Raw genomic sequence first — 10,851 nt, 5'->3', positions numbered from 1 at the left:
TAATCTTTTAGTCAAATGCCAAGCTCCCAACGATTCAATTAGAATAGTGTAAATATTACAAATGCTATCTCTTCTTTGCAATTTAAAGCATATTTTTGATGCACTGGCTAATATATTGGTCCCTTTACAATAGAAGATAGAACTTTTTGTTTTTAGTCCCCTAGAAAAAGTCTTGTACGAAGTTTTGGGGCTGATGAATGGACTTTACTATTTTTTTTCCCCGTTCTGACCAACCATTCTGTTTGCAGTGTTGGTGGCACTGATTATGGGTCTGTAAGAATAGGCACCTTCATGGGCGTTTGGGGCTGATGAATGGACTTTACTATTTTTTTTCCCCCGTTCTGACCAACCATTCTGTTTGCAGTGTTGTGGCACTGATTATGGGTCTGTAAGAATAGGCACCTTCATGGGGCGTCAGATGATAAAAGCTGCTGCCTCTAACCTATTGTCCCAGTCTTTAGCTAGTGTAAGTACCCCTCAACAAGGGGATGGAGTGAACTCGGATGAATTTGAAGAGCATGGCATGGAGCTACTTAAAGCTGAATCTTCACTGAATTACTTATGTAACCTTTCACCACACAGGTAAGTTATTTTTAATATTAGATGCCTTTTGCTATTCAATCTTAGCCTTTTTAACCAACCTATTAATAATGAAGACTTTCTTTTGTTAAGTGCCGCATTGCTGTAACATTAAAACAGTGACATATTGATTTCATTCTGGAACAAAGGTATTTGAGTATCATTTTGAAACTACACTGTGTGCTTGTTTTACTGTTTTTTTCAGATATGAAGCTGTATATGCAAAGAACCTTCCTGAGTGCATAGCGGGAGAGGGATTTATAGATAAATACACTGATCACAATGATACCGTAACAGTTATTGATCCCAAGTGCGCCTATGCAGTCAAGGCACCTACCAAACATCCTATATATGAAAATTTCCGTGTTATGGTTGTTCTTATCGTTATGTGTTGCTGTTCTTTTCAAAAATTGCATAGATCCTGCCCATGCATTTGCAAATCTGTTTGCTAGTCCTTGTGTTGTTCATGATATATTGGTCAGTCTTGCATCCATTGCTATTTATTTGTTAAAGCAACGCAAATGTTTGACTTTTGATATGTCGAATACCCACTAGCACTTGCACTGTGTGTTGTAGTGTTAGAAATTTTGAAGAAATGGGCACTGACTTCGTCATTGTTAGGTGATAATCTGTTTGTGAATATAGATATGTCCATGTGGAATATATACTTTGTTGCTTTGGTTCTATAAAGCGTACAGTTCTCACCCCAATTTTGGCATCAAGAAATAAGGATTTCTAGCACTAATATACAGACTATGCAGACATTCTTGAATCATGATTGTTTTATTAGGATGGCAATTTGGAAGTCTTTAAATTGCAACAGCAGACAATCTATGCCATGCTACAACTCATAAGTTTCACTCCACAGAAAATTGGAACTAATCTGAGTAGACCAAAATAGTAATTAGAAGAAGATTATGTTGTTCTCACTGGCCTTACCGTGGCGCTGCTCTCACACTTGGGAGGCTGTCCATAATCCCATTGATGAAGATTTCCATTTTGTTTTCTTTGAATTGTATATTGTCCATCCATTATGTTATGCTGGTAATTCTGTACATGCTTTTTTTTTTTTGTTTCCGTTTGATCTCCAGTCAGTTTTATTATGTCATTCCATCATGGGAACTGATTAGAATTTGAAACTTACCACTCCCTGGTATTATGATGCGTATAGGCCTTCAAAGCATTATTAACCGCAGCCAAAACCGATGAACAGCTTTCTGCCCTTGGGGAACTTATGTATCAGGTAAATGTACTAATGCAGTTTCAGTCTCTCAATCATTAAGTTCCTTTTTTCTGAAAATAGCGGTACATTGTTCAAATCCTTCACTTTGTTATTAAAACAGTGTCAAGATGTTCCATTTCAATTTAAATAAACTATCATCTTTGTGTAAATTGTAACTGCCCCTTGTTATTTTGTCCACAGAATTTCTCTCAGGATCTACTTTCTCCACTAACAAAGTTCTTTCTTCTGTCAAATGCATAAACCCGATAGGCTACCTAATTACGATTTTCAAATTCAAATTTATAGTAAAGTCTATGCACAGTGATCTAATTGAAATACTGATTTGAAAAGCAATGCTTGCATATTTCTTTTTCATATAGAGTAAATTTTTCATCCGATATTTGCTTTGCTGCAGTGCCATTACAGCTACAATGACTGTGGAATTGGCTCGGATGGGACAGATAGACTTGTTAACTTGGTGCAAGAAATGCAGCACAGGAGATCATCTAATGGTCAAAGCTCTAGTTTATTTGGTGCAAAAATCACTGGTGGAGGCTCTGGTGGCTCAGTTTGTGTTATCGGAAGGAACTGCATTAGGAGCAGCGAGGAAATTCTTGAGGTATTTTTTTTCTATCTTGGATTGCTCATCAATTTAAAAATTACCAAAAATAAAGATAAGCTTGATACTATTTTGAAAGATAACAACGGGGAGACAATAATATTAGTAGCCATCACTCCGGGTATGGAAAAAGGAGGCATCATGTGCCTGGTGGTCCTGTCTTCCAGGCAGACACATTTCTTTCTGAAGACAAATTACTTATTGTGGTAGTATCACCCTACACAATCATAAGTTCTATTCAAGTTTCGTCATTGTTATGCGGTTGCCCTTCTTTTTAGTGTTTATATGAACTTGGTTTATAATTCATGCGCATGGCAACCTTGCATCCTTAAGTTGGGTTAAAATTTTATCAGATTCAGCGAAGGTACAAAGCTGCCACTGGCTATCTGCCCCTCATTTTTGAGGGCTCGTCACCTGGTGCCGGAAAGTTCGGCTACCTAAGACTGCGACGTCGGGTATCCTCAGCAGATGGGAACATGAAACAAGAGGCCTGAAGCCCCAGTATGTGTATGAAGGTTCTCCCACTCAGAAATAAGATCTATGATCTGACATTTTTTTTTTTTTTTAAAACCTAAAAGAATGTCTTTCCGTTGGGCTATATAGTGCATTGCCCACACGCGAACATACAATCTATCTTTTTTCTTCTTTTTTTTTTTTTTTTTTTATGACCACTAAAAGCATTTTGGAGTTCAGACTGAGGAATTGTTCGTAACTTCCCAAAAACTATTATCGGTGCTTGGTGTGCCGGGTTTGGTTATGACATGTTCGAAGTTCAAATACATGCAGATTACCCCCGATGTCAGCTTTCGACCAGTGCCGGCAAGCCAAATGCTGGGACTAGTCCGAATATAGCAAGTCGGTGGTCGTCAAGAAAGAAAGTATTCCAGCCTGGTCTAGCACCAGAATGGCCCCTTCATTTCAGGCGCTCCAAGTAGGGGTGCTAAACAATGGAGCAGCTCAAGCTCAGTTGTGGCTCCATCAAAAAGCTATCGATTTAAAACGAAACAAACCAAGTTTGATCTAGCAAAATAGGATCCAAGTTGGTTTCAAGCCAGGCTAACGGTTGATCCGACGAATAAAGATGGAATTTACTTTTCCGTGAGATGAGTGTATATCTATTCTGCTCAACTTCAAAATCAATAATAGAGCATTCAAATTGAAGGTCTATACCATTGATCTATACTGATGAAAATATTTGGAAATCAAAAATCAGATATGTTGGTGATTGCTAAGCTATACATCACGTTTTTTTTTTTTTTTTTTTTTTTTTTTAATAATAATTTTTGGTAAACAAACTATACATCATGTTGACCAAAAAAAATGAGACTGTTAAAAAGATATTATGTTATTGCGACGATCCAAGTAGTAGAATCAATTGATTTTTAATTTGCATGTATTTTAACATATAGATCATGATTACTAAGATGAATTCTCAATTAAAATGGTCTGTCATATATTTTAATACGGAAGTATAATAGAAACTATTCATTTTTGCATCTATTTGATGCATGATTTAGAGATCACAAAAGTTCATGATTTTCAAGTTTTAGACATTTATAGTGGTATAAATCATGATGAAGGTGTGGATCTATGAATTTTTTGAAACAATTAAATATGGATTCAGATCTAAAATCCACACTATGAGCGAGCATGAAACAATCATAAGCTCCAATTAAGCTCAAAATACTGGTAAACAAATCAAGCTTTAATTCAGAGTTTAAGCTTGGAATTAATTGCAAACAAAACATTATTTTACCCAATCTTAATCAAGCTTATCTCGTTACCGCGTCCCTCTTCCAAGTGCCTAGTTTGGATTCGGCATTTGCCCTATGAAAAATAAGCATTGCACCTAGTTTTAGGGGTCGTCTCTTGGGATGCTGGAACAAGTTCAAACATGGTGAAATAGAGTGTTACAAAGTTAAAAAAAATATGAAAAGGAAAAACAAAAGAAAAAACAACTGAGATATGCATTATCCGAGGGCTTTAGAATTTTTCGCAAATTGCATCTAAAATATTATTGAAATTATGTATAATCTTGATTTATTACTATTTACAAATCAATCCAGAAATATCAGTCTTTCTGCGGGAAACAAACATATTAAGCATCTAATAACAAAGTTCGGAGATACGTTAACAGAGACGTTATGATGGATTCTAATGGAGGAAATGCATCATCATTAGTTCATTACAATGAAGATCAGTTCTCTCTCTCTGCCTATCACAACATGCCAAGTGTTCATCAACAGAAATCCAGCTCATCGAGGACATCCATGCGCGACAAAATTGGGGAAGCCAGAGGCAAACCAATCCCCCTCATGATTTGAGGCGGGAAGCTTTTGGCGCGCGTGGCAAGCGTTTTCCTTCGCATTATAATTATAATAATGTCGCCAAGCATTTCCGACGGAACCTCGTCCTTTGCGCCGACGTGCTCATCATCTGAGATTACTAATACTCAGAACACCGTAAACCTTGCATGCATATCCAGCCAGATCCATCATAAACTTATCCCAACCCCAAAATGGTAGAATAGTGGTGAGACATACATACCTCGTTATGTTTAAGCTGAGGCTGAACGTGTTCAATCTCAAGATGGCTTGGACTTGGAATTGAGGTCCATCCAGCCCACTTGCACCCCATTAAAAAAGTAGCCGGCCCCACCATCTGTCGTTCCGTGTGCGGTGGTATAAAGGAGCACCCCACTCACTGGATCCGATTCATCACAAGCACCTGGTTGTTGGATGGTTTGGTGCTAAAGCAGACATCTCCTATTGGTGTCAAATCCAAGCAACCCCCAATATTCCCAAGCCGGTGAATTCATCCAAATAACTTTTTTCATCCTTCCAAGCCACAATGAGAGCTGAGTGGAAGGAAGGAGAAATGTAGGTTCGAGCCTATACGAGCCCACAATCGGAATGCATGGGTGATGGCTGGCTTTGAGATCTTTGGAAGGGATACCGATCCATTCAAAGGCCGGCAATAAAGATAGGAAACGCCTCTTTTTGTATGGAATGGACGTCACTCACCCACCCACTGGTGATGGACTCCGGGTGGGGGGTCACGAGATTTGGATGCCCCTCCAACCATGAGCCATCCGTGCCCTACCCGGCTCTCCCACTGACGTCCAGTCGATCCGACGCGACCCACACCACCAGCAGCCACCAAGCATTCCACGTGGGTGTTGGCGTCTTGGGATGGCAGTGTGGGCCCACACGGTGGGCGTGGTTCTCGGGCCACCTTTGTCGTCCACCTCGGGTCGAGCTTGCAAGCTGGTTTTTTGAGGATGTGGATGACCTCAAGCATCTTCTGCTGGTCATCGGCTGAGATATTCTATTGACTAATAATATTTTTCTTTTTTTTTTTTTGTTAGCATGATCGATCTTATTCAAATGATCATGTTAAAATATTTACAGAAAAATAAAAAAATAATAAAAAAGAGCAAAGGCTTTATATTTTTATCCTATCATATTTAGTACGTCTTGAAAGTTATATGTACTAATTTATCGACTCTTTATGCAAAAATAATATAAATTATTATAGCATCATGCCGAGAAAAAAAATATATTATCGTTTGATATAAACTATTATATAACTTTTAAAATTATACTAATGGTGGCCAAGATAATTAAAGCTATCAATTTCTTTATATATATTGCATTGTGTTACAATTTTTAGAACTACGCTAACGGTGGCCAAGATAATCAAAGCTATCATTATCCCATACATGTACACCGTATTATGTCATAAAATTATGCTAATATATAGTGGTCAAGATAACTAAAGCTATCATTTTCCTTATATTATATATCGTATAATATTATATATATATACTTGTGCGCCTGGTAAGTACCACATTCTGACACCATGGCAAAGACTTGTAAGACCTTGACATGGAATGACAAACTGGAGCAAAGGATTTTTGAACCCAAGGCAGTCTCACAAACCAGCAGGTAAAATGGACCCAGCTGGAAGTCGGGTACATTAATGAACCACGCCGGGAGCAGCACAAGGAAATGGGTCCGTTTGCAGCATAAAAATAAAGCTCGACATCTACGACAAACACTTGACTGGACTTGACCCGAACCACGATATGGTGAAGAGATGGGTCATTAAGGTGGTGGGGGCGGAAGGCAAGTGATTGGCTTCTTGTTTTCCTATGAGATGTCCACTCCAGCAGGTGAGAAAGAGATTGGCTTCCTAACGTAACCAAAATAAGTGATGGCTGCTATTGAGGTCCGTATCGAGTGAGCTGGCTCCTGTGATACTTGGGGGATGCATGAGAATTGGTGCTGGATTTTGCATTTTAATGCGCTTTTGTTTGTATCTTCCTGTGAGTATGGCACCAGAGAAGATCCATATTGTTTTGTGGTGCCATGCCATTGTTCAGTCCATTGAAATGGGCAATTAAGACGTACACTTATGTCTATGGAGAGAGAGGATTTGTCTTCCATCTCAGGCCAGAGCTGAACTTATGGAGTCATGCCGACATGTCGAATGATGAGGTGATGGGAGTTCGATAATTTATTTATTATATATATTTATTTTTTTGTAGAGAGTTGGATAATTTATTTGAGGCCCCAGGATGCAGAGGATGCAATCCAAAAATGGAGTTGAGCATGAACGTCCTGCTGTTCTTTTCGTAGTAGAAAGTTTAACCACCTGAAGTTAAAAGTCTCTTGCTCGATTATTGATGGTGCGTTGGAGCAATTCTAATGAACTGTGATGGTGAAATTATTTGCATCGATTGCGACTACAAGGTCGGTCTCATGGGCTGCAACAAACATTACCATGGACTTTCTATCTGAACGAGTAGAAGATCTTAAGACTCCTTCACAGGTGGCAGATCGAGCTGAAGTCATGTACGTCATCCATTGGAATTACATGCTGACGGCATTTATATATGTCTCCAATATTCTTGAAAGAGATATACTGAATGAAAAGCTTTCAGCAAAACACTTTCATTGGTTTGTTCCACACATATGAGCGGATGAGATTCTAAATTTCATATTAAATTGTTTTAGTTAAGCACTTTTTTTTTTTTTTTGCTTTTGTTCCTTTGAGGTCAGCAATTATCTAAAGAAAAATTCATGTAACATTCCTTCTCTTAACAAAATTCATGCATGGTTGTTTTTTTTTTTTTCCAAGTAAATCGGATGAATTAAACCATTTGAGTACAAATACATCTTTGAGAATTAAAAAATAAAATATTTAATCATTGAACCGAAGTATTTATTGAGAAATCCCATAATGTAGGTCCAATACGATCGGCCACATACGAACTATCAATCAATTATATTATTAGCTTGTCTATAAATATACATAATTTTAATAAAAAATTAAATATTCAATCATTAAATTATAAAATTATTGGCTTACCTTGCCATGCCAAAGTGGGTAAGTTTTTTTATTTTTTTTAAATGTTAAAGATGGGCAAATTGATTGGCAAAATTATGCTGTTATTGTAAATCTTATATGAATTGGAGCATTTTTTTCCATGATCGGATTTATCTCCGTATCCGCATACGCGATGTATTGTTCGCTTTAGCTCTAACCATTTTTAAGCTTCAGTGGATCTTGACCATTTGGAGTTTCATTATTTTATTTTTAAAAAAATGTCTCATATCGGAGAAAAGATTTCAATCATATCAGCCATACTCATTTTTGACACACAATTGATATAGGATCAAAGATGCCATTCCCCCACAATAGAAACCATTCTTGCCGTAGATTTTGCGGCTGGCTGAGTCAGTTGTTCTTATATTGTAATTATTGAAAAGTTTGATCTCTACTTTCAGAAAGGATGCTCTGATAGGCTAAGCTAACCTCCACCACTTCCATCTCATTGCAGCACAACTAGTAATGTCTATAGAATGATCAAACCACTTGCAAAAGTGCACCATTGAGGTCCACACAACCACCAGACGCTGTTTATCGAGCAAGCCCCTTAATCATATGAAGATAGCAAAGATCATAAGAGGATGATTAAGAAAAGTAAGTAGGAATTAGATAGATATCTTTCCCTAAAAATACATAGGTATATCAAATTGGACCCACCCAAGTGATTATTCCATGCTGGGAATTTTTCTTGAGTTCTATTTTCGCCTCCTTTTGGAGATGGTGGGCAAAAAAGACCCATATCTTTCCACAAAGTAAACCTCCCATCCACCAATCTATCCTTTTCCGATTTCATTTGATGTCAATGGATCATGAAGGAGAATCCCCACCTTGGGGCCAATATAATCATGTCGGCCACCTAACTGACACGTGTTCATGCCCAATCTACCCAGATCATCCCCTTCATCTAATGGGGGGCCTATAATTAAGGCGTTGCATGGACCCCCCAGAATGCAACAATAATTGCTTCCTCCTCCCTTCTTTGGATCTGCATTTGTTTGAAGATCGCAACGATCATTCAGAGACGGATGAAGTGGGGTGGGGTGGGGATGATCCAAAATATTGAGTATAATCTATCATCTGTAAATTATTTATATACTAAAAATCATATAATTTAAAAATAACTAATAGATGCATCAAGTGTGTGTGTATATATATATATATGAATAGATTTGGATAATATATATCGGATTTAGGCTCAAATCCTATCAGATCAAATTGGATAATGAGGATCCTATATTAATGATATAATTATTAGATATGATCTACTATCTTAAAAATATTTGTACATCAAAAATTATATGATTTGAAGATCCTTAGTCTATGCATCAAGTAATCAAAAAATATATCTAATTTAAATTTATTTAGGTTGTCTAATTTTTGATTATTTGATGCATATGTTAAAAATCTGTAAATCATATGAATTTTTGTGTATAAGCAGTTTTAAGGTAGTAGATCACATCCAACGATTTGAATCATTGATGTAGGACCTCTATTATAGAATTTTTATCTAATCAGATCTCAATCTAAATCCAATCGGCCTGTTTCTAATATGGTGTATGTGTGTGTAATTTTATTTAGTTATCCAACTTTTTGTCGGCTTAATACATCAACTAGAAGTCTCAAAATCACTTAATTTTTAGTATGTAGTAATTTAGATATAGTAGTCAATATCTAATTATTTGGATCATCAATATGGAACCTCTGTTGTCTATCTAGATTTTATCAGGTTTGAGTCAAAATCTATTCAAATATAGCCTAATCTAGCCCGATACACACATATATACCTGCATACATATATAGTTAATATTTGATTAGTTGAATTTTCTACTTTCTAGCTGCCATCTAATTAGTCCACCTACTCACAATATAGTTCCACCGATCCTATGGTTAACAAGAAATTATTGTCTGAACCACGTGCAGATAGATCAGCATAAATCTTGGAGCACATGTATGGTGGATAATGCACGGTCGGGAATTCATGAAATACAAGGGTTAACATGGCGTGTTATCCACCGTGGCACTTGGTTGGTCTACTTGGGCATGGCCCAGGCAGTAATATCTCATGGTTAGTATCTAAGTACTACAAAAATTCTTTGTGCACCACAAGCGATGTAGGAAATCTGACATAAAATGCACCATCTTGTCCGATTGATCGAAATAGTCATCACCTTCTAACGCATATTTAATATCTGCAGATCATTTTTTTTTGTTTAGAAATTTTATATGATAAAAATATCTTTACTTTTTGGTTGTGACATCTCTTCACAAAAATTATGACATCTCTTAAAAAAATTATTACATCTCTGCCTTTTGAAAAAAATTATAATACTTCTTAAAAATTATATGACACATGTATTCGATTTTTTGTTTAGTACCAAGATGTCATAATTTTCATGAAGGAGTATCATAATTTTTAAGAATGGGTGTCATAATTTTTTTCAAAAGACAGAGATGTCATAAATTTTGTGAAGGAGTGTCATAAATTTTGTGAAGAGATGTCGTAACCAAAGGACAGAATTATTTTCGTCATATAAATTTTTTAAATAAAAAAATGATCTACAGATATTAAATATATATTAAAAAATTATAATTATATAATTTAATCAAATAAGATAGTGTATTTTATGTTGAATTTTCTGCACCACCCACGGTGCGCAAAGAATTTTTCCTGAGCGCTAAACATTACATCTGGAAACCGGAGGTTGGAATTCAACCGAGCACACCTGTCGGCAGACACTGGTGGGTCCAGCACCTTGGTACGATATTTGAAGAGGCGTTCCTTCCTTATATCTTTCCTTTTCTTCAGCAATGACTAGGTCCGGCGAAAGGGCTTCTCTGCATTTGGTCAGCTTCCTCCAAGCTTAAGGGCAATGGACCAGAAACCAGTAGGTCTCCTTTGAGCAGACATGCTGCATTCTGGTGTCCCCTTCCAGGGCACCCAAAGGATAAGAGCTTGTTCCTCCAAGGAGCCAAAAATAAGCAAAGCATAGAGCTATCATAGTGATTGAGTAGTGATCTAATTTTATTGTTCGTTTGC

General features: G+C 36.9%; 1 protein-coding gene across 1 annotated transcript in view; it reads left to right on the top strand.

Annotated features, from left to right (window-relative positions):
* Nucleotides 1-3,587, top strand: part of LOC140859088 (L-arabinokinase-like) — a 43,792-nt gene extending 40,205 nt beyond the window's left edge. The window contains exons 2-6 of the mRNA XM_073260483.1: nucleotides 183-582; nucleotides 785-950; nucleotides 1,751-1,822; nucleotides 2,217-2,420; nucleotides 2,774-3,587. Coding sequence (XP_073116584.1) covers nucleotides 407-582; nucleotides 785-950; nucleotides 1,751-1,822; nucleotides 2,217-2,420; nucleotides 2,774-2,914 — 759 coding nt within the window. The 5' untranslated portion in view covers nucleotides 183-406 and the 3' untranslated portion in view covers nucleotides 2,915-3,587. The remainder of the gene's footprint in view (nucleotides 1-182; nucleotides 583-784; nucleotides 951-1,750; nucleotides 1,823-2,216; nucleotides 2,421-2,773) is intronic.
* The last annotated feature ends 7,264 nt before the right edge of the window (nucleotides 3,588-10,851 follow it).

This window comes from Elaeis guineensis, chromosome 7 (genome assembly GCF_000442705.2).
Source record: "Elaeis guineensis isolate ETL-2024a chromosome 7, EG11, whole genome shotgun sequence".
Classification (NCBI taxonomy): domain Eukaryota; kingdom Viridiplantae; phylum Streptophyta; class Magnoliopsida; order Arecales; family Arecaceae; genus Elaeis; species Elaeis guineensis.
Note: the sequence above shows the minus strand (reverse complement) of the source record. Positions and strands in the feature narration are given on the sequence as shown.